This window comes from Pogona vitticeps, chromosome 10, assembly GCF_051106095.1.
Source record: "Pogona vitticeps strain Pit_001003342236 chromosome 10, PviZW2.1, whole genome shotgun sequence".
In the NCBI taxonomy this organism is placed as follows: Eukaryota; Metazoa; Chordata; class Lepidosauria; order Squamata; family Agamidae; genus Pogona; species Pogona vitticeps.
Window position 1 is genome coordinate 24,532,859 of NC_135792.1, and position 24,018 is coordinate 24,556,876.

General features: G+C 42.1%; 1 protein-coding gene across 1 annotated transcript in view; it reads right to left on the reverse strand.

Moving 5' to 3' along the window:
- Positions 1-21,329, reverse strand: part of MBTPS1 (membrane bound transcription factor peptidase, site 1) — a 34,752-nt gene extending 13,423 nt beyond the window's left edge. The window contains exons 1-15 of the mRNA XM_072980515.2: positions 21,192-21,329; positions 16,151-16,668; positions 14,156-14,413; positions 12,019-12,222; positions 10,912-11,022; positions 9,843-9,952; positions 9,239-9,355; positions 8,370-8,437; positions 7,578-7,680; positions 7,285-7,436; positions 5,914-6,075; positions 4,854-4,998; positions 4,393-4,581; positions 2,233-2,405; positions 1,111-1,226 (exon numbers count right to left, since the gene is read on the reverse strand). Of these exons, the coding sequence (XP_072836616.2) occupies positions 1,111-1,226; positions 2,233-2,405; positions 4,393-4,581; positions 4,854-4,998; positions 5,914-6,075; positions 7,285-7,436; positions 7,578-7,680; positions 8,370-8,437; positions 9,239-9,355; positions 9,843-9,952; positions 10,912-11,022; positions 12,019-12,222; positions 14,156-14,413; positions 16,151-16,313 (2,071 nt within the window). The 5' untranslated portion in view covers positions 16,314-16,668; positions 21,192-21,329. The remainder of the gene's footprint in view (positions 1-1,110; positions 1,227-2,232; positions 2,406-4,392; positions 4,582-4,853; positions 4,999-5,913; positions 6,076-7,284; positions 7,437-7,577; positions 7,681-8,369; positions 8,438-9,238; positions 9,356-9,842; positions 9,953-10,911; positions 11,023-12,018; positions 12,223-14,155; positions 14,414-16,150; positions 16,669-21,191) is intronic.
- Positions 21,330-24,018: the final 2,689 nt, after the last annotated feature.

Below are 24,018 nucleotides of genomic sequence, written 5' to 3' on the forward strand. Positions count from 1 at the left end.
GCAGCCGGCTTTGGGGGGGAGGCGCTACTCATAGTGTAGCTCCTCCTCTACTGCACCGTCTGGCTCTGCCCATGAGCCCAGAGCTCTTTTCTCTTTAGCGTCTTCCTTCTGATCTGCTTTCTGCTCCTCTCTACTCTCTGGGTCCCTTCGCTCACAGGAACCAGTGACCTGCACAGCAGGACCGTTGCTTAGCCCACGAATCCCCTTTTCTAGCTTGGCCTTCTATCTTTTTTCTGCTACCTTTGTCATAAATCTTATTCCCGTACTTTGAGGGGCTCAGCAAGGCCTCCCAAAACCTGGCAAGTAATAGGAAGGGGGGGAGTGAGTTTCTGGCAGACCCATCAAGCATCCCCCAAAGCTGTGGGGCTACAGTTCCCAGTATCCTCAGACTACACATCCACTGGCCATGCTAGTTGCGAATGGTGGAAGTTGTGGTCCAACGCACCTGGACCGCAAACCTTTACAGAAGGCTGGTACAGACCTTTGTTAAATTTTCTCTTTTCAGAATACAAATATACTTCTACACTCTACTCAGTGAGGAACCCTATGAGCAGCCAACGGTCTGCACAATCCCAGTGGAATATTTTTTCCCCCTTCAAGGAGCCACTTGCAACACCACATCACAATCTGTTTTACAAGCCGGCCTCAGGTTTCCTACACAAAGTCAGGAAACAGATCTGTGAAAAACTGGGGCCTGCAGCTTGCTTGAGCAGGACAAATTAATCCCATTCTGTTTTTATCCAGGCTTAAGTTAGAAGAAAGCTCTTAATTGCTTTTCATATACCCTTGGGGTCTATTGTTATAACACCATTAGAAAAAGAACATACTAATCTCTACTTATTTGTCCTTGATCAAGAAATATAATTAATAACTCTCTCTTCCACACAAGACTTCTGTTTCCAACAATTAAGGGAAACAGAAGCTTTTAACTGTGTGTTCCTTATCAAATTATAAAATAAATAAATAATAAATAATAAATAAATAAATAAATAAATAAATAAATAAATAAATAAATAAATAAATAAATAACTAACACTGCCTCTCCTTTCGCAGTTCCACAACTGTGAAGACATGCCAGATGTATACTAAGCTAAACTACAGTTTACTTACCATACTGACTAGCGTCAAAGCATGTAAATGGTGAACCAAGAACTTCAATAAAATAACCCATACTTCTCAGGTGCTGGTACATATCCCTGAAGTTGGTATGGATGTGGTCACCATTCCTAAGAAAATAAATATATAGATACATGCATACATATCTAGGCAACCTCTTTTTCTATCAGACACCTTTCTATCCTGTTTCCATAAAGGCCAGCCATGCCTAGCTGGGTCCCTTTTGGATGTATTAGGATTCCAACCCCCATTATCCTCAGGCAGCACAGTTCCCGCACATGGGCAGCTGAGAACAGTGGGAGTTGTACAGCCAGTTTTTCACACAGTTTGGAGAAACCTGGCTTAGACCACTGTTAAATGTTCCCTATTTAAAATTCATGTGTGTTATAACGCTTGGCCGTGGCCCAAACAGGACCTGCAGACCCAGCCAAATCTCCGGGCACGCCCAAAGGAATTTTTTCCTCTGGCTTTACAAAGACCTTGTGCTGCAATTACCGCCTCTGGCGTTCTGTACCAAAGAACCTCAGTGAGCAATTCTACATTGATCTTATCAGTTGTGCACCAATATGCATAGTGGCAGATCTAAAGGATAAAGTGCTGATCTAAAGGATAAAGTTTCTATTCACCTAATACTACTGCAAATATTTGTTTTATCTCTCCAAATAAACACATACCACCCATGTGGAATTCTATTCCTGGATTTTATTGCTCTTCTATGTTTAAAAAAAAAAACAAGGAAGTGGCTGGTCCTGCCTTTCAAACTGCATGATTTACAATGCAGAGTTACCACATCCTCCACCCTTAACCCAATTATTATTCCCAACTAAACTATGTCCATTGAATCAACTGCCAAACAGTGGCAGCTTATGTAAATCTCTTTGATTTAAAGGGTCTGTTCTATCCTGGACTACAACACAGAGTCAAACCCAAATAATTATATACGAGAGCATAACATCTGAGCTTGGAAAGGTCCAAGATACACATTTATAACGGCCCTGCAAATTACAGAAGATTTGGCAACGTCCCTTCTTACTCAGAGAACAAAGCCATGCTTTGTGCTTTGCCAAGCTTATTACACTTCATCTGCAAGTCAGTGTGATATAGAAATAAACATACCAATCTAAAGGGTCGTTCTTCATCCTCAAATTATCCCTTGGAAAATATCCTGGTGGATAGCGGAGATTGTGATACTGATCCCACAGGACCCGCTTGCTGCGGGGGGGTGTTGGGATCACCTTCACTTTTATGGGGAGTTTCACGGTTGACGTTTGTTCAGTGCCAGCTTTTGACTAAAATAAATGGAAATTATAAGGTTAATTATTTCAGTTATAGCCCTTCAGATATTCTGCCTTCTGCTTTGCTGGCTTACAAGTGAGGATTCCTGCCACTGTAGAGGCAGAGGTTGGTCTAGACTTAATGATCCATAGGGTCCCTTCCAGCTCTATCTCTCTCCCACTCTCTGTTGGCATAGGTTTTCACAGACCATAGCCTGCTTCTTAGACACAGCCCACCACATTTTATGCCAGAGAAAATGTGTTAGTCTACAAGATGACACAACAAGGTGCCACAGACTAACACCACTTTCCCCAGGACAGTTACCAAGGTTATTTATGCCATGGTACTGAATAGGGCAAGGCCTAGATCTTCCCTTAGCTTTGACACTCAACAGGCAGTGTTGTGCCAGTGGCTGCTCCTCAAAATGATCAACCTCACTAAGTAGCTCTAAAACCTCGGACGAAAGGCAGGACGTCAATGGGTGAACTACGGCTGAGAGAAAAAAACAATCCAAGAGGTGCTTCTGCATGTCCATGGAGATTCTGCACTCCTGATTCCTCAAGAAAATGTTTCCACCCCCTTCCCCTCTACGCCTGCAAAGTATCCTGCACTATAAACTCACAGAACTTTCTAAGGTAGTAATCGAGTGGGGTGACTGGGTTGGAAATCCCCCCCCATGGGAACAAAATCATAAACCATAAATCACACTAAGTGCTTGAAAATCCATGTCTTTTAAAGCAAAAGGACCTTATTTTGTACCTTTGGTGTTTACTCCGGATTTTAAGGATTTTTGTACTTTATTGCATTAAGTAGCACTGAGCACTCCTTGGGGCCTAAATAAAATACATGGGAAATAGATACAAATACAAATTCTCTCGCTGTTACATTAATGCCACCTTAACACTGAAAACTGTCACTCTTTGCTAACAACTGTTTTCCTGATCTCACAACTACTGTACTTAAATTAAGACAAACTGAAAGAAAACTGGAAGCCTTCTATAATGGAATAAACAGTGGTGAGTCATACAACAGTGGTTTAAAAGGCTGGACTGCATTCTAGTTTATACTGTTTATTTATTTTGATTTAAAGTCCATCATATCCAATGAGTTGTGAATAGGTATCAGCACTTTGAATCCTTTGTGCTTCTTCCAGAATTGCTAAAGAAGCAGAAGAGATCAAATGGCTGCATGAGCAAAGTTGGATCAGTACTGATTTGGTAATATCTCTAAAGACGCCAATCTTCACTTTATCTAACAGTTAAACAAGAGGGCTTCATTGAACAGACTCTTAAAATCCGAAGTACCAGGGGGACTGTTGGTGTACTTCTGCGCCATCAGTTATTCAATCTGTGTTTGCGTGTGTACTTTGCTTTACAAAGAGGAAAGACATAAGTATTTTGTGCAAATAATGGAAACTTTGATGAGAGGGAAAAAGTGCTTACTGTCTTGTTCTTGTGAAATCTACAGTGGTTGTTAAACTCCTAAGAGGCGCTCTTCAGCTTTTGCTGAAAACTGACAATTCTGTAGATTTCCCCCCCACATCTCCACCTAAGACAACTCTATACCAGCATATCCAGTACAGAGAAAGCAACATATTTCAATCTCAACTAGAATTGTATCAGAAAAAAAGTAAGAAATAAAATTTGTATGCATCATATAGGAAACCCAACATGTAGACCTTCCAAGCAGTGTGGCAGAAACCAGAAGTCTACATTGCTTTTCAGAGCTGGAGATAAAAATCTCTTATGCCTCTGCTTAACCTTTACAGGGTAAACTTCCTTAATTCAACTGCCAAGTTAAATTTCTCAGGGCTCACACCAATCAAGGTTGCCAAGCCTCCTTAGCTAGAATAGACTAATCTCCCAATGACAAATTTTACCTACAGTATCAACGACTGAGTATCTCCAAGTGTGCTTGTGAAGCTGAATCCGATACCCCAACAAAATCTACAAAGCATCTGATACAGGTTTATTAAACAGCATACAAGCATAGCAAACGTACCTCATTTTCTGCAGGGGAGGAGATCGTGATCATGACATGCCCCTGTGCAATGCCTTCCCACATGCCTGCTTTCTTCGCTACAGAGATAGAAATCGCGAGGTATCCAGACCACGGCCACAGAATAGGGGAATAGGAAAAAGCCACCTCAATGTAATCTCCGTTCTGTGGCAAATAGGGTTGCCATTCAGGCTGTGCAGCAGAAAGCAGAAAGTAAGCTGGTTAGAAATCCCCATGGTCAGACATCTAGCGGTATCTAGGCAGGGCAGGTGAACACAGCTTGTGCAGGTCACAGCGGCCCTGCCAATCATCCTCTGAATCATGACAGCCTCATGCAGACATGACTGACTTCTCCCATTGTTCATGCTGCAGGGTGGGGAATTCTGGAAGTTGCATTTCCCCACCCCCAAACAACTTTTGTAAGCTTGTGCCAGTGGAAGCAACAATCCTCTTCCAAACCCTACCTTGTCCACAATCCTCCCAGTGACTCCCATTCCATTAAGGATGGTAACATTCACGATGGCTGGCATGCCTCCGTAGTAAATAGGCTGGGAGCAATACGGCCACATGTAGGGGCATTCTGTCAAGTCGATGTAGCTGGGGCTCAAACTACAGAATGGGGGGCAAAAATACAAACACAATTTAATAAGTTATTAATTAACTGCTAAAAGATACATAAAGGAAGGCAGTTTTCACTACCCAGGAAATTTTTGATTTGAAACTAAGCCTGGAAACACAGTGGGTATAGATATATTATTCTGCTTCATTATTGTTTGAGAAAGAACATTAACCATGACAGGAAGAAAAATTAAAGGAAATGACTGAACACACGAATAGCAATTTGGCAGGCCAGGATAGATCCCCACCTGGCAATTTTAAATACTTCCCCAGTGGCCCTGTCTAACCTTGGTAAGCCATAACAAGAACATAAAAGCAGAAACAGTATAGAGGCATAAAGACAAGAACCAGCACAAATTAACTTAAAACTGTAAAATGGCTGAGCAAATAAATCTGTTTTAACCTGATGCTGAAACGAGAGCAACGTCTTTCATTTCTGCATGCAGTGCCCCAACTCTGAACATGAAGTGATGCGCTCGTATCTGTCAAGACGCAATCATTAACAGGGTGGCGTTCTAAAGGCCCTTGGAAAAAGTACAGCTGACGGTGAAGGCATCTGGGAGTTTAGACCAAGCGCACCTGGGGACCTAAGGTGGAACACTACTGTTTTAAGGTACTGCCAAGTTATCCTTAACATAATCTCCATATTTAAAGTACTGCAAGACAACGATAATTAACATTCACAGGTGCTTGTGCAATTTTCCAACAACAACACCCAGTCACCCTGCATCCTCACCATCAGATCTCTCAGAAACGCTTGCCTAACAACAACACATTGGCAGCTGCCAAACTGGAAGAAGGAGAAGCCACTTGAAGTCCTTTGTGTTATGCAAAGAGCCAATGTCTTCTTGACCAACCTATCCTTCAACACAAGGGTTCCTTCTGACCGTTTCTGAACCACCTCACCTGGCCTGTGGTTTATAACTGTTGAGGATCTGGTAGGCTCTAAGGAGATCCAGCTTGCCATGTCCCTGCTCAAACATGTTGACTCCAGGAAGTCGGCGTGCTGACGCGATCAGAGCCTGCTTCATGCTACCTGGGTTCACCAATTCACGCTTCTGAACTGTGCTAAAAATCAGAAACAGTTGCAAGATTACTACCTAGGCAGTGTGCTGAGCGGTTATTTATGAATCACAGCGTCATTTATATAATTCATTTTATTACCAAAAAATGTTACCTCTGACATTCAGTGTTTTTAGCTAATACCAGAGCTGTTTGCTTAATAAGTGACTTCTGCTAAAAACTGAGGGTATGGGTGGGAATCTCATCATTTATGCTAATGGAACACCCGTTCGGTTCGATTTGTGCATCTGTACAGAGAACCAGACTACACATTTTAAAATAAATACAAACGTAATACATTTTCTACTCAGGAGCAGACACAGGAGTCTGACCCAAAAGTTCAAGTGAATTCAGAGGTTCAATACTAAAAAAATATTTTATCAGCATTTCTAGATATGGAGTTATTTTATATGCTAAAACGTCAAAGCCTCTTTTTTTGTGAAACTGAGAATGCAGAAGGGAACGGATGTTTTATTAGCAACTTCAAATGAAGAAATCTCATTGCAGAAGATGGTACGGCGCCATGAAAGCAATAAGCGCCTATGACACTGCTAAAACCACTTCCATTGTCTCAAGACAATGTAGGAAAGGAGTGATTCCTTCAGAAAATAAGTAAGCTGCATTTGAACAAGGTTACTGAATGAGAAAGACTACACTGTGCAGCCAAGGGCTTTCATTTCCTTTAACGCCTCAATTCCTTTGAAGTTCACAAAGGGGGTGCAAGAGCCCTCTGCACTTGGAAATGTGTCGTGGAGTAGAAGAGAAAGGGGTCCTACGGCTAAGAGTCAGGACACGTCCGGATCAAGCTCACGCCAGTCACAAACTCTCTGTTCAACTGGGCAATGCACAATCTCCCAACTTAGCCTCTTCACCTTCATCGGTGTGACATGGATGAACTGATCTGATTTTAGGATTGTTTTCACTGCCAGCGCAACAGCAGATGAAACATGCTTTCCACGTTCAAAACAAAGAATATTGCTTCTTCCACATGCTTTAAAATGTTGAAAACGCTGCTCTGTTTTCGTAACAGCCACCCCCTCGCACCTCTTCCAGGGACAAATAACCTTGATCATAAGCCAAGACTGCGGCCTTGCAAACGTTATTGAGACTTTTGCTCCTATCCCATAGGAACACTGGATGAGCTGGCTGGGGGAGCTACAGCCCTGTCATAAAAGACGGCGGGTGTTCTACACATTATTTTCACTGAGCCCTTACCTTACCAACAGAGTGACGGCACCTGCCACCACAGGAGAGGCCACGCTGGTCCCAGAGAGAGAGCGGCACCCGCCCTTCATGCCAGAACCTCTCACGCCAGAACCGTAGGTCACTATGTCAGGCTTGACCCTCCCATAACCACCAGGTAGTTCCTTGAAGGAAAACAAAATCACAGAATTAATCATTTGTTTCATTTATTCCAACATCATAGCCTTAGCATTATATTAATCAAACATACAAGGAGGTCTATCAATAAAACAAACAAACAATGGAATAATAAATAACATGCATACCCATGTGGTCATGCCCCTTGAGGAAAACCGGGCAATGTTATCTTCGAAGTCAATGCCACCTACACCAATTACATCCATTTGGTCAGCTGGGTTGTTAAGCGTGCTGAAATAAGTATTTACATTTATTATTTTTTAAATGATATCTTATCTTTACTCAAGAAGACAGTACACATAGTTCCCCCTCCTTTGCTTCTTCCTCCTGTTCCCCCCCCCTTTAATTCTGTAATTGGCACCATCATCACATTAGGTTAGACTAAGACTGTGTAGCCGGCCTACGAGCACGTAGTGAACTTCACAATAAAGGATTAAAGTCTACATCTCCCCAGCACTAGTGTGACACTACAACAAACTGGCTCCCTTTCACAAAAAAACACACCTGAATCACCCAGTACACCCAGTGGGTCTTACTCCCTAGAAACCACTGTAGCTTTCTTTCCTTTTATGACCTATTGAGCGCAATAGGGCTACAATCACTCGTAACTTGCATCCTCCACATTCAGTGGGGTTTCAATATGAGTACATTTCCCTGCATTCAGGATACTGTTTCCTCTGATGACTGCTTTCCAAAAACAATGATCACATTTATGAAACAAGAAGCTAACAGGTAGGACCAATTTTTTTTTCTAAAGGGAAAAGACAATAACACTTGCACTGGATATCATCACTGGGAGTATTCTTTTTATGAAAGGAAAACATTTCACACGTTTTTTTCTGATGGAGAAATGGTTACTTAATCAATTAACACTGCTCTGTAAGAAAACATCATTGGATCAACACAGCAACAGTTCTTACCCATATAAAGGGCCATCATTTCCAATAGCAGAGACCATGATCACATTGTTGGCTGTCAGCTCCCATACCTAAAAGAGTTCAAACATTTATGAACTGTGTCAAAAAATTTTTTTATTTGTCCTGAATCTCTTGCTATTCTGCTTCCATGGATGATGAATTGGGAGATGAAGAAAAGCTCTCCCCATCACTATATATCATGCATAACAGTAAGCACATCCATCCACCGTATATCATTTTTCTGTACTAAGTAACCTTCAGTATCGTCAAAGTTATACAGTATGGCTCTGTTTCCAAGTAAGACATCTGAAACTGCGCCACTTCTGCAAGCATGTCATCTTTTAGACCCCAATGGATGTAATAAACCTGTTTCAGCTGTTTCCCCTGAGGATGAAGCCTCTGCAGGCTAAACTAGGTTCAATTATTCAAAAAAACAAAACAAAACCACAACCCCCCATTCTCTGTTTTATTAATGTGGGGTGTTGCACTTCTGCATCCATGATTCGAAACACAGTATTGTGCCAAGCTCTACATAGCAAAAGGCAGCTTAAGTATTGGCAACACCCACGGCAGCAGTCCAGATGGCTTTGCTTTTAAAAAAAAAAAATCATAATTTGGAAACTCTTTGCTGAAGCTCCGTTTAAATTAATCTGAATGTGACCAAGAACAATGGTTAAACTGAGAAAAACCATGATCAAAGTCAAAGATGGAATGAGAACTGTGCGGGATTCCAGCCTAGTATTTTGTTCTGACAATGGTCAACCGGAAGAAGTCTTTGGGACACCTAAAGAGGAACAAGAGCCCAGCAGCCACCTGTCATCTGCGCTTCAGAGACCCGCCAACTCTGACACCATCTACAGGGTTCTATTCACCTTGTCAACAAAAGGATGATCCATGAAATCGGGGCCGCCAATGCTGAGGTTTAATACATCGATCTTCTTTAAGATGGCATAGTTGAAGGCATCCAGAAACCAAGATGTATAGGAGACCTGTGTATGAAGGAAACTCATTTTAATACTCATCAGTGCAAGAAAGGAAAACGTATTTTTTTTTTTAAGTTGAGAGGCATACACGGACACATACATTGGCTACACCTCCAAACAGAATGCTCAAGGACAGCAAAGGGGTGTGTGGAAAGTATTTCCTCCCCAATAGCAGCATTTTAAACTCATGACTTTAAAAGCATAGCTGCTTTTACAATGTCATGGCAGTGTTTCACATCAAACTTCAAAATAATAATAAAAAATTAATCATGCACGGTCAGGTCAATCCTGACTGATGGTGACCCTTTTCAGGGTTTACAAGACAGTGATCACTCAGAAATCAGAAGACTCTAATTTGAGCACTGTAGCAGGTTATTTCAAAATATGAACATTCCATAACAAACACCCCTTGACAGTAAACAAAGTGGAGGGCATGCACAACATCAAGTTTGAGTTCATAAAAATCAGAATAACGTTAATATCAGCAGCATACCTGGCTGTTAGTGAAGACACGAAATATATGGAGTTCTGAGTCTGGGGCAAATCCCTGGCATTCTCTCATGCTTGCTATCACACCAGCTACAAAAGTCCCATGGCCCAAACCTGTTGAACACAAGCATTAGATTAGATTCCTCCTCCTTTTTTGGGGGGGGGGGAGAGATTGTTTTCATTTGGAATGATGGTTCACACTATGAATGAAGTGTGCAAGGGTCACTGTGGTTTTTTTTTTTCATTTTCTTTTTAATTGGCCAAATAAAGACACTGTCCTAATATAGACTTTGAAAAAAAAAATAGAAAAGAAATTTTACTGCACTCGTATCAGCTAGAAAAAGTCTTCCCATGAAGCGGTAACAAAATGAAATCAATTACATAGTCGCAAACGAAGCTGTCAGGCCCCAATCACTCCTCATATGTTCTTTTTCTAATTTGCAACCAGCAGTAAGTTATCGTTACATCTGAGAAAGCGAATCATTAAAAGGGATCTGCTAGCAAGCATGTCTGCACTTGAGAATACGTTCAAGTGACATCAATAGAAGATCAAAGTATATGAGAAGAGGCAGAGAAAGTGCACATAAGCGGGTAGAAATTCAATATCCCTCTTTCAGGAGCTGCGCTTGTAATTTCAAATTTTTGTTAAGCTGTGAGAGGCTATCGAATTACATGTATTCATAGTTCCCTTTACAAAACAGGTACACACACAGGTAGAGCACTAAAACAAAAGAAGCTTTAAATCACTGCATGCAAATGTAACCTATTTCCAAGAGCCAATCAAAATTTAATATGAAACTGATATTTCATTCAAGTTTTCATTCTGTTTCCATAGGTCTGATGAAGCTGACATGTCCACAAAAGCTCACATTAAAATATAATAGCCTTTTAAGGTTCCACATGTAGAAAAAAGGTTAAGATATGAACACTATTCTGAACTCAGCACACTCACTATCTTCAGGGTCAGACCGGTGTGCTCTTGAGGAACAAACCCTGCATTCTAAAGGCATCTATACAGCACACAGCAGAGAATGTGTTTAGAGCAGCAAAGCAAATTAAATAATGAACTCTACCATCATCCAAGGTCCGCTCATTGGTCCAGTTTGTCCTCTCTTTTACGTTCTTGAAATGGGGATGCTTCTCGCTCAGTCCAGTGTCAAAGACAGCCACTCTTACTCCAGCACCTATTGTCCCGGAAGAGGGTTGACAAAGTTACAGAGTGCACACGGGAGAGAGGTACTTGGCCTAATTCTCTGAAGGACTTTTTCCTTTGTGCGTGGGAGTTAACACTCCCCCTGAATGCTTTACTAAACGTGGTGCCGCCGCAAAGACTCGTATCATGCCGGCTCTGAAAAATTTACACTGGCTGCCAGTTGCTCCTCGGGACCAATTCAAAGTGCTTACTTAATAACATTAAATTGACATATAAAGCCCTAAACGGCTTAGGACCTGGTTACTAAAGGACCGGCTTCTTCCATATGAGCCTACCCATCCTCTAAGATCAGGCCAGGAGGCCCTTCTGAAGGTGCCATCCCTGAAAGAGGTGAGGGGGACGGCATGCCGAAATAGGGCCTTCTTCAGCTATTGCCCCCCCCCAACTTCGGAACACCCTCCCTATAGAGATCCGCTTGGCTCCAACACTTTTGGCTTTTCCACGCCAGGCAAAGACCTTACTGCTCAGCCAGCATTTTAATTAAATAGTATTCTTTAGCTGGCCATACGAGCAGCAGGATTTAGTAATATTAATGTTTTAATGACTGTTTTTAATATAGAGTATTATTATAATATTGCCTATTTTTAATGGCTTTAATGTTTTTAAAGTTTTAGTATTGTTGTACGCCGCTCAGAGACCACTGGTAATGGTGCGGCTAAAAAAAAATCTTGTAAATAAATAAATTAAAATACCTAAGCTTCCTAACGGTCTAGCAGCAAGTAAGACCACTTGGCCACATGGTCTTGTGTAGTTACACCACTGGAAGGGAAGGGCATTCATAAGGAATGCAGGTTCTCCCTAAGGTTATAGCCTCTGCTCCTTAGAATGCAAACGCTAGTTGTTCTCACACCATATTGGAAAAGGCAACTTTCAGTGATAGCATGCAACAGCTGGCCCAAGTGAAAGGCTGCATCATTCCCACGACTGGGGGACGTGATATTCATCGTCTCTGCAAAAAGACAAATACCTGTGAAGCCCATTTGCCAGAGAACATCTGCCTGGAGTGTCTGAGCAACTTGCCGGGGTATGGCTCTTAGCAAGCGCCTGCTGGAGTGCCTGCCTGTGGCATGCCAGAACCCAGAACCCAGGGACAGGCTGGCCCTTCTTAAGGGACGAGACGACTGCCATTTTTGCGTCCATCTGGTGTCGTTGCATGGAAATGCCGAGTCAGCTAGAAATGGAAGTGTTAGGGAAACAATATTAAAAGCTGATAAATCACGTTGCTCAAGCACTAAGCAGCTCTTGTGTGTGAGAGTGTGTGCACATATGCAAGAATGGATACATCCCTGCATACATATTTGCGTGTGCATAATAACAATAAGACATATAAGTGTTGATGTAACAAAATAATCTTTTTTGCTGCTCCCCTCCTACTGGATGTTGGAGGTCATCATGGTTATTCTGATTCTGGGTGCCACAACTCCAAACAATGATACTGCATTGCAACTAAATCAGTCCCCCTTTTTTTCAGCCAGCAAGTCCTCATTTTTCCATGTCTTTCCCCATTTTAATTTCACCTCAATTAATCTGCTGTTACAATCTGCATTTACTGTTATGTGACCAAAGTATTCTAGTTGTCTGTTTTGTTGGTGCTTTATGATTTCCTGACCTTCTTTCATTTGATTTAGTACCTCTTTGTTGATCACCCAACCATGCGGAGAAATTCTTAGAATCCTGCAATAAATGTACATTTGAAATGCTCCTATGTTTTTAAAATTCCCAGTGTTAGGTCTCCCCTCTCTCACACATACACTATGACAACAGATACTGTGTTGTAAAAATACAAGTTTTGAATTTTAAAATGTCACTGAACAGAAAAAAAATCCACTTTTTCTCTCCACATTTTAAAGAAAGTGAAAACAAACATCTTCACTAATTAATTTTATTATGTATATGTCTTCAAGGATTTGAGGCTATTTTCAATTTATGGCCTTGATGGACTGAGGCCTTAATTAGCACAGAAGTTATTAATCTGCCGTGCACATATCTCTTATATCCAATCAAACTACTAAAGATATAAGTACAAATTAGTAAATGGATTGTTCAGCTTTAAAGGATGATGGACTCTAGCCATGGATGAAGACAATACAGAGCTGTTTCCTAAAATGGATTATCAGAAACAAAATGTCCATTCCTTGTAAAGAAAACTGCTTCTAGTAAACAAAATATCAGAACTACATAAGCACTTTGGCTCCTAACCCATAGATCATATCTAAATTGCCATATCATCTCCATTAACTTTGGACATTGGCCAAAAGTGATGGCTGCTGTCAACCCGCCTCCCATTCCTTAACTTGAGGGAGGGGCCATGTATGGCTTGGATGTCCATAATGTTCCAAAGGCATTTGGAAAATGGTGACAAGTCCTGGTGCTTCGAGCCCCACCAAAGTTCAGCATGACCTCAGGTCCAAGGAGAGGGCAAAGTCTCTTCCTGAGATTGTGCCAAGTAGCTGAGGTCAGAGACACATGACCTGCCTTGCTCTCACAAGACTGAAAATACAGGCTCAATACAGGCAAAGAAACTAATCATTAAAGGATACTAGCAAAATACTCATTATGAGCAGAAGGCAAGACTTTGGGAAAGCAAAGCTTCCTGGTCGGTCCATCCCTCCCTCCCTCCCTCCACATTATTTGTTTATTTAAAACTTTTCTACCCCACCTTTCTCCTTAACCGGGCTTACATCATTCAAAGACAATATTTAAAGCTAATAAGTATATAAATACTAAACAAAAGTTCAAAGAAATGCCACACTGAAAAACAGTACACAAAAGCAACACCAAAGACACATTCAAAGCAGTAAGGCTCAACAATTCATTTAAAAACTTCACTCATCGAGCGCTCTCTAAGCTGCTGACAGTTTAATTATGCAGGCGACACATTGCCGCCACCCCCTCCCCAGCAAGCTGGGTATTCAATTTACCAACCTTTGAAATCTGAAAGGCAGAGTCAATGTTGAGCTAGATTCCTGGGATTGAACTCAGGTCTTGACCAGAATTTGAGCTGCTGTACTGCAGATGAACCACTTGTGCCACAAGGCTTAATGCTGTAAGTGGGGGGAATAGGTATTTGTCTTATTCTGTGACTTGACCTTAAGTATACTTACTTTCAGTGTATTTAAGTGAGCGAAATACTTTTCTCTGGGGAGTAACTCGTTTGATATTAGGATGGTCCTCAAGAGACTGCACTCCATCTTTCTGTTTCTCATTGATCTGGATCACCTCAAAATCACTGGGGTAGTCACTTGCTGGGTTGTTGCGGGGTACAATCCTCCAGTTCTCTATGTCGTTGCTCTTCAGTGCCCTTGAAATGAACTTGCTTCTTGCTTGTGCGGAGAAATAGCCATTGAAGGCTACAATATATTCTGCAAATATAGGACCACATGTTAGAACCGATATACTCTGGGAAATGTGTAAGAAAATAAAGGAAATGAAATGTGGAATAAATTAAAGGACACATGTTGTCCTTTAATTTATTCTACATTTCCTTTCCTTTATTTGTAAGATCTCAACTGTAAGATAACTCAAGCTTTCGGAAAGGGAAAATATAATCTCATAAGCGAACATACAAAATACATTCATAGTTTTATCATGCTTAAGAAATAGTCTCAGTAAATTTTAGAACAAGATTGGCTACATGCTATGCAGATACACATGAGGACAGATATAGAGTTACTATACACCTTGATAAACAGATAATAGATATTAATAATTTAGGTTCTGAAGCTACTCATGTGCTTCAGTATACATCCAGCTTCAAAGTTCAGCATGGATTATGTTCAGTGGACTATGAACACCCAAATTCAAATCCTCCCACATCCAAGAAGCTCATTGGATAAACCTGGGGCTGTCACAATTCTCCAGACTCATGTGGTTGTTGAGAGTTTAAAAATGAAGGAATGGTGTAAGAATCTCACACACTATTCTGATCTCCTTTGGAAAGGGGCAAAACAACAAAATAATTAATGGCTCAGTGGTTTAGGTCTCTGGCTGCAGAGCCAGAGGTTGGGAGTTTGATTCTTCTGTGCTTCCTCAGAGAAGAGCCAGCCTGGGTGGCCTTGGCAAGCTGCACAGTCCCAAGGCACCCCCAGAGGGAGGGAAATCACTTGAAAAACCCTCAGTAGGGTTACCATAAGTCAGAATTGACTTGATGCAGCATGATGATGATGATAATTTATACATTTCTATCCCTTTGTTCTGTTAATAAAAAGCAATGACAACCTTTACCGCTACTGAGGGTGGGCAAACAAGGCCCTCCAGATGTTCTTGGACTGCAGTTGCCATAATCACCACTAACTACAGCTGATGAAAACTGTACTAACAAGAATATCTCAAGGGTCACAGTCCCCCACTCTCCCACCCACTCCCCAGTCCAATCAGCACTATCATCATCCAATATGGTGATACAGGAGAGCACTGACTGTATTCTCAAATACACCTTCAGTTCATCTGGGCTGACAATGAGGATCAACAGTCAACACTGCTACCTTAAGTGAACTAAATCCACACCCTCAAATATGTCACAGAATGGTCTCCACACACAGGATTCTGCATCCAGATGGGCTCAGAAATTCCTTAGAAAACCCTCCTAGGGTTAGAAAAATAGGATGAATGCTCTGATTCATAGTTCATAACGATGGCTCGCCATTTAAATATAAGCAGGGCTAGCCCAAAACACTTCCCTGCCTGTAGTGGAACAGCGAATGGCACCTCACGAGGTGGTAGCAAAAGCTGGTTCGGTTGTTTTGGATCCTGAGGGGGGAAATCCCACAAACCCCTCCTTTGGGGAGTGAAAATACAGAACACACAAAAAACCTGAAACCATTAACCATTTGCTATCTATCCTGAAGAGGAAAATGATCCACCCGTGTAAAGCCAGACTGGGTTATGTCTGGCCCTATACACACTGCTGGAATGAAACTCCCATCAGCCAACAGTGAAAGATAACAGGAGTTAACATTCAACATCAGGAGGCCCTCATACCGGCCACTCCTGGCTTGGAGCCTCTTGTCTCCTGATCTGCTCTTTCCTAAAGCAGAACAGAAAATTAAGGACTACCATGACATCTGCCCTGAAAAAAAAAAGGAATCAAGGTTCATTACCATGTTCCACAACAGTAGAAGAGAATTCAACTCTTAATGTGAGACGAGAGCATTCAGGACACACGTGGCTTTCATGGGAGGAATTCCCAGCTTTGGTCCCCAGGTGCTGTTGGCAACAGAGTAAGATCGCTGTCAGAAACAACCAGATGTTTGCAAGCCTCATGGTCACGAACAATATGGTTTCATCTCCCACATTCCATGGATTCAATCCATACGTTCCTTCTCCATGAATCCGTTCTCCGTCTTCTTTTTTTGGGTTTCAGAAAACTGTGTCTTTTTAAGTGCTAAGTGGACAGCCTGAAGGCTTTGTCTAATGTACATAAAAGTCTTGCCATCATTGTCTTTTCCGCGGAAGCCTAGAAAACAGGCTCATTTCTTTCTTCGTTTTTTCTCCATCTTTGATTCAAGAGTCTCCTCACTCAGGATTCAACAGCTGAGTCCTGTACTTCATGTTGGATGGAAGAGGTAAGACCTGGGCAGAATCCAGCCAAGTTATGTTTCTAGAAACTCTGAACAACCTGTAGAAATAAGCACACCATGGTCACATACATCAAATATTGTCTAGGCAAACGAGCTGATACTAATAATACGGGCTGGAATCCAATTCCTCCTCACACAACTCTAAATCTCATGAGAGCCAGTGGAAACTACCCACATCCTAACATCTGTCAAATCTGCATCCCCTCCTTACACACTTTTAAACTGTGTCACAGCAACAGCTATTTCATGAGGGAAGGGAGGAAAAGTGAACTCCCCTCTTGCCAACTCCACTGGGATCAACTGGCTTCAGCAGGTCCGTCATAAAATCTTAAAGCTGTTGGACAAAGGGTGTAGATGGAGAATCCTGGGCCCTCCAAATACTTTAGACTTCAACTCCCCATAATCCTAACTGGTAAGGTCAGTGGTAAGAGATTAAAGGACTTTAAGACAGAAAAGATCTAGAGGAAAAAGGATTCTTCTCTTTTCATAAGAGCCTTATTTTCTTGTTCTGTTTCTATCATTTTGTGTCTACTAACATTGTGATTTTTAAACCATGAATATATTAATATTACTTTTACATAATAAGATATTACTAACATTACATTGCATTACATAAATGTACTAAATCATGGATTACTCTTGCCCTATAGAAGCATTTCATGTACAATTTCCACCAGGTTTTTTAAAAAGGATTTCATTTCGTTTAGTCGTGTCCGACTCTTCGTGACCCCATGGACCAGAGCACGCCAGGCCCTCCTCTCTTCTACTGCCTCCCGGAGTTGTGTCAAATTCATGTTGGTTGCTTCACAGACACTGTCCAGCCATCTCATCCTCGGTCGTCCCCTTCTCCTCTTGCCATCACACTTTCCTAACATCAAGGTCTTTTCCAAGGAGTCTTCTCTTCTCATGAGATGGCCAAAGTACTGGAGCCTCAGCTTCAGGATCTGTCCTTCCAGTGAACACTCAGGGTTGATTTCCTTTAGAATTGATAGGTTTGTTCTCCTTGCAGTCCAGGATTAGATACTGTAAACTGATAGGCTGATCAAAAGCTATGATCAAAAGCACCTAAGCAGAATTCCTATTTTCAGAGGCAGTACACCCTGGCGGATCAGCCGCTGAAGATAAACCAATAGTTCGGGACCTGCTTCTGAACTTCTATAGGGATTTGTTTCACAAGTGAAAAAAAAAAACAGAAATCTAAACCTGGCAGTAGCAACTATCTGTGTGCATTCAGGGTCAGCTCCCTCCTTCAGAGTAAGATTAGGATGTAAATATGTTATTTAGCTACAGAACTCTGACTGATTTCTCTTTCCACGATGGCTTCTTCATTGAAGAACATTCTTTTGTCTGCCACAAGAGCTGAGAAAAGGTAGCCTTGAAGCACACACAGAGAAAATGCTGTTTTATAAAAATACTGTATCTCCTTTCTCCCAATTTAAAAAACTGTATTGTATCAACAAATTGTGATGATTGTAACATTTTAAACAAAATAGGTTTTAATGTCTCTATGTTTGATTCTTTTTAAGTATCTGTTGCTGTTCTTCTGCTCACCATGTTTATAAACCACCTTGTACTCTGTACCAAATTTTTTAAAAAGCACTGGAGAATGGAATAAATCAAGAACAAAATACTGAAATTCAAATCTAGCATGTTTGAAAAAGTATGAAGCAAGGACTACAGTCAACGTAATCAAACCGGCTGCCAAGCAAATGAATCATTATCACATTGTGTAAGCATAGAGGTCTGCAAGAAAAATCTTTATCAAACATTACAGAAGTGAAGGAAAGCAGGGGATACTTACAATCTAAGCACTTCACAATATTAGCTACCTTATCGTTAACACATTTTAACCTGTCATATTTCCCATCAGGATTGGTAAGCGCTCCATCCTACTAAAGCATGAAGAAGTATAAAAGCAGTACATGATATGACTGTGTGTAATATAAGAAAAAAAATGGGAGAAAGGGTGCTTGTTTCACCACATTTACATACACAGAAATGAGCAAAGAGATTCCTTCAAATTACAAAATTTGTAGGAAATTTTAATTCAAGGGGGGGGGGAGCTTGCAAAACAGCGAGATAAGCAAAGGACTGAATTCAAACATCATGAAGAAATTACAGCAAAGAGAAGCTTATGAGCAAGGTCCACTTATCATGGAGGCAATTCACATTCAGACTGCAGGTAGACAGAACAATAATAGCACTTGACAGGAGCAATAATAGCAAAACAAAGAAATACATCTCTCCCTATAGGAAAATGAAGATGAAGAAGAACAGGGCTATTTGTAATTCACTCCATGACATGCCAGAGAACTGGCAAGGAGAAACAATGTAATGTAAAACAGCACAACCCAAACAGTGGTTTACTATCTCATGAAAACAAGTCCAGAGTAATAGCAGTGAGATGAGATAAATTGGGCGGGGGCCGTTAAAGGGGAAGCAGCCCAGAGAAGGAGGGCTTTTTGGTGTTGTTCTTCCCAGTTCCTTCGCCTTCATTTAAAAGAAACATGTCTGTCATTGTAGTTTTAGGCAGCCCTTTCCAAGCTCTTCCACACAGCGCCAGACTATAATCGCCTCCATCCACTGACAACACCCCCCATGAACAAGGTGCCCAAGGTTCAGGAAGGCCGCTGAGAACACACTTCCAAGTTATCTTGTGGCTGCTCCAAAAGGCCCTTGTGCCCATGTGAAAGCTGGTTTGTCTCCCTCTCAATCACTTTCCTACCACAAGATTGTTTAGAGAAGGCTGAACAAACTGTCGACCGATGACAGGATATTTGCACTGGTTATGGGGTGGGGCAGCATTCATGGCACAAGAGAAATCTGTTGCCGTTTGCAGCTTTCTCGTGTGTCTCAAAAAGTGAGTTGTAGTCCTTGAAAGGGCACACTTTTATGGTTTTCTTAAAGGGGCCACAATACTTGTGAGATTCACAAAAATCTGTTGCAATAATGTGGACACCTCCTTCCACTGCAAATGACAGGATTGGAGTCCAAAAGAAATCTTACAAAAGCTGGCTAACAGAGATTCATTTCTTCGCCGAAAACTCCTGAAAATAATATGGGAAAGCCTACTGAATGTTGTGAGTTCAGGACAAAGCGTACACCAATTTATTAAATATATAACCTACCAAAGAACTTCTAAGAAGAATTCATGGTTCTCACCCCTCTCCATCTGGTATACTTTGAGATATATATATATATATATACATATTTAACAACCTTGTAATGAGAGGGGGTGGGCTGAGAGAGAATAAATCTCCCACCACCATCAGTCTATAAACTTCATGGCTGAGTGGGGACTTGAACACCCCTCAACCTGCTACCATACCGCTGAACATGCTAGTTTTCCATCTGGCTACCTTTCTTTTACTATCTTCAAATAGCAATGTAGGTGTCAAAAGGTAGATGGAGCAAGCTTTTTTCCTGCAGCTCCAGAAGGTACGATGGGATTCAAATTACAAAAAAAGAAAATCTTGACTAAACAAAGAACTTTCCCGGGGCTGGTTCAAGAGGGGAACAGAGTCCATCCAAAGCTGAGGGCTGACCATGAAGAATGTGTTATGCCCTGCAAGGGGTTATCTTTTAAATGCTAAGATAGCTCTTAATGTTTATTTACTTTTGATTGTATTTTAGTCTACAGTGTTTTTTTTTAAAAAGGTTTAACTTTTTAATTCCATTCTTTTTTTTTTATATTGTGAGCCACCTTGAGTCCACATAACAGAAGAAAAGAAGGCCTATAAATAAAATAAAAACATGAACCTTCTCCCCTTTGACAAGTCTACAAAAGCCATTCTGACAGCCCCTCCAGCTGCAAAGTGGAGGACAGACGTGACAAACAAACAAGGCTAATTTTATAAAGCGAATCAAGGCGCCCGCCTTGGCAGAAAGAGCCAGGCTAGTTAAACTTTTGGGACCAATGCAGTTGAACAATCCTATATCCTAATGCAAACTGGATTTTCTTTTGGGGGGAAGGCTCTGCAAGAGTCCTCAAAGCTTAGCCAGCCCAGCCTCTCTTAAGTCTGCCCTACTTTTACCCTGAAAGGCTAGCTTTCTCCCTGTGGGGACTTTCTTACTTTTACTTTTTATTATTTATTTATTAGATTAGATTTATACCCCGCCTATCTAGACTGGGTCTTCTTTGGGTGATTTTTTACCCCCCCCCCCAAACAAGGTCTACTCGAGACGGCTTACCTACATAAAAACATAGCAAACAACATCTTAAAAACATTTAAAACATCAAAAAAATGTTAACCTGCCTATTTCTTAGACAGGAGAAGCAGCCCTTCTTGTCAAGAGCACACACCCCCAATCGCCACTCACATGCACAAAGCATGCAGGGGTATAACCCTTAATTCTGTCCTCAGAGTCTTTTCCCTGTGAGGTTAGCTTTCTCCTTGCAGGGATTTTTCTAGGTAGGAGGAGCAGCCCTTCTTCTCCACAGCACACGCCTCCCTTCCGCCCACCCCCCACATACATACATACATACATACATACATACATACATACATACACACACACACACACACACACACACACACACACACACACGAAGTATCATCACCTCAGCTTAGGCCTCCTTCCCCCACCCCCGCCTTCGGGGCCCTCGCCGTGAGGGGGGAAGCCCGGAGGGCGGCCTGGCCGGCGACGAAGCCCCCTCAGGCTGCCTCCTTCGACCCACCCGCTGCTGCAAGGCCGCCGCCGCCTCAGGGCCTCTCCGGAGCTCCAGGTCAGGCGAAGCGGGCTCCCCTCCCTCCCTCTCGCAGACGCCGCCACTTCGCACCGAGCAGTCGGCCCGGGCTGCTGAGGAGAAGCCACTTTCCCTGAACCACCGGAGACGACGGGCCGCGGGGCACGACGGGGCTTGTAGTCCTCGCCCGCTTGCCTCTCCGAGGGCTAACGCAGAGAAAGCACCACATTTCCCAGCTACCCTGGGAGTCGGTTAACGGACCCCTGGACGGCGGCCCTGTTGGTTCAAAACGAAAGGATTCTCGCGCTTCCCTTTAAGCATAAACAATGTCTTGCCGGGGCGGCGGGGGGGTAGACTATGCCGAAGTGCATTGTGGGATGTGTAGTCCTGCGTAGAGATGACGGCCCATCTAGCAAAGGAAACAAAGAAGGCTGCAGCTTCACTCTTGTCACTAGGATTAGTTTTTCTTGGGAACAGATTTTGAAGACGTTACTTCTTTTGGACTCCAGATTGCCCCAAACAACATGACTTTTGAAGCTGTGATTTTTTTAAAAAAAGTAACGTTTCCAAATTCTGCTTAGTACAGCCAAGGTTTTTATTTATTTATTTATTTATTTATTTATTTATTTATTTATTTATTTATTTATTTATTTATACCCCGCCTATCTAGTCATTTCGACTACTCTAGGCGGCACTCTATTACCACTCTCTTACTCTCAGGAAGGAATAACAGAATCCTTCCCTGCAGTTTCTTGGGATCGAGACCCACTCTGTGCAAAAAATTACACCTTGCAGACAATCGTGATACTTAATTAATTTTTATTATTTAGCTAAAAGTGCAGTTTGGGCTGTGTTACTCACCGTTCCCTTCATAAGTGCGCATACAGGGAGGGTAGGAGTATAAATGGTTTTTATCTCCTTTGTATTATAATCATCCGTTTCCTTCTCTCCCTCTCCCCTCACTTTTGATGGTCTATTTTATTTATTTATTTATTTTATATCCCACCTATCTGGATGAATATAAAAAGGATTATTACATATTGTGCTATAATATAAAAAGGATTATTACATATTGTGCTATAATGTCACAAACTGTACTACCGTGTTTCCCCGAAAATAAGACAGGGTCTTATATTAATTTTTGCTCCAAAAAACACATTAGGGCTTCTTTTCAGGGGATGTTTTATTTTCTTCATGTACAACAATCTACATTTATTCAAATACAGTAATGCCATCTTCTGATTGCTGCACAATGGTAGATGGCGGAGTTTCACTTAATTAGTTCTTACTTTGGGGGTAGGATTTATATTACAAGCAACCTGAAAAATCATACTAGGGCCTATTTTCAGGTTAGGTCTTATTTTCGGGGAAACGGTATAATGTCACAAACTGTCAACACTCCAGGATTCAAAAGATACCTGATCATCTACAAACCAATTATCAGAATTCTTTAAGAAGTTGGTTTGTGGGATTTATTCAAATAATTCCAAATACACAATAAATACTGCTCATGGTCCAAGAGTAAGCAGAGTATCCTTGCTTATAGGAAGCCACACATTTTCATGGGTTCTTTCTGTTGCTTAGTCAGCTCAGTCTAATATATGTTCTAAGTAACTAAACTCTGTCCTTTTAGGATCCAGAATAAACCTGTCAGAAGTGCTCATGTGATGCTATAAAATAGCATACAGTGGTGCCCCGCATAGCGAGGTTAATCCGTTCCGGATTAACCCTCGTTATGTGAAATCATCGCTAAACGGAATGTAAAAGCCCACTGGAACGCATTAAACATCGTTTAATGCGTTCCAATTGGCCCTAAACTTACCGTTCAGCGAAGTTTCCTCCATAGCAGCAGCCATTTTCGTGCCCTCGGTAAGCGAGGGGAGGGCGCAAAAACGCTGCATGCGGACATTTCGGGCGTCAGGCGACCATTTTAGAACCGCCAAACAGCTGATCGCCCGACTCTCTGGGAGGTTTGGGGGGTCGGCAGCAAGAGGAGGAGAAGAGGGAAAGTGGGGGGGGAGGATGTGCGAACGCGGCTTCCCTCCCTTCGCCTGCCTGCCTTGCAGCCTGCTTTCGTCCCTGGGGGCGGCAGGAGAAGGACGAGGAGGAAGAGGACGCGCAAACGCGCGGCTTCCCTCCCTTCGCCTGCCTGCCTTGCAGCCTGCCTTCCTCTTCCCGGCCAGCGCCGCCCCACATCACTCTGGCGGCGGCGGCGGCTCCTTCCTGGCACCCTTCGGTAAGCGAGTTTTCTCCATATGGACGGACGCTATGCCTCCGCATTAGCGATCCCAGAGAAGGGATCGCTATGCGAATTCGTTGTTATACGGTGCGCTCGGTATGCGAGGCACCACTGTATATGTATCTACGTATTTCTCTAATGGAATGGAATAAATAACTACCGTGTTTCCCCAAATATAAGACAAGGTCTTATATTAATTTTTGCTCCCAAAACACATTAGGGACTATTTTCAGGGGATGTTTTATTTTACAGTCATGTCATCTTCTGCACAATGCTGCACAAGGGTGGAGGGTGGGGTTTCACTTAACTAGCGCTTATTTCTGGGTTAGGGCTTATATTTCAAGCATCCTGAAAAATCCTACTAGGGCTTATTTTCAGGCTAGGTGTTATTTTTGGGAAAACAGGATAGTGATACTATCAACAAACATATTATAAAAATCAAAAGCACATTCCCGGACACAC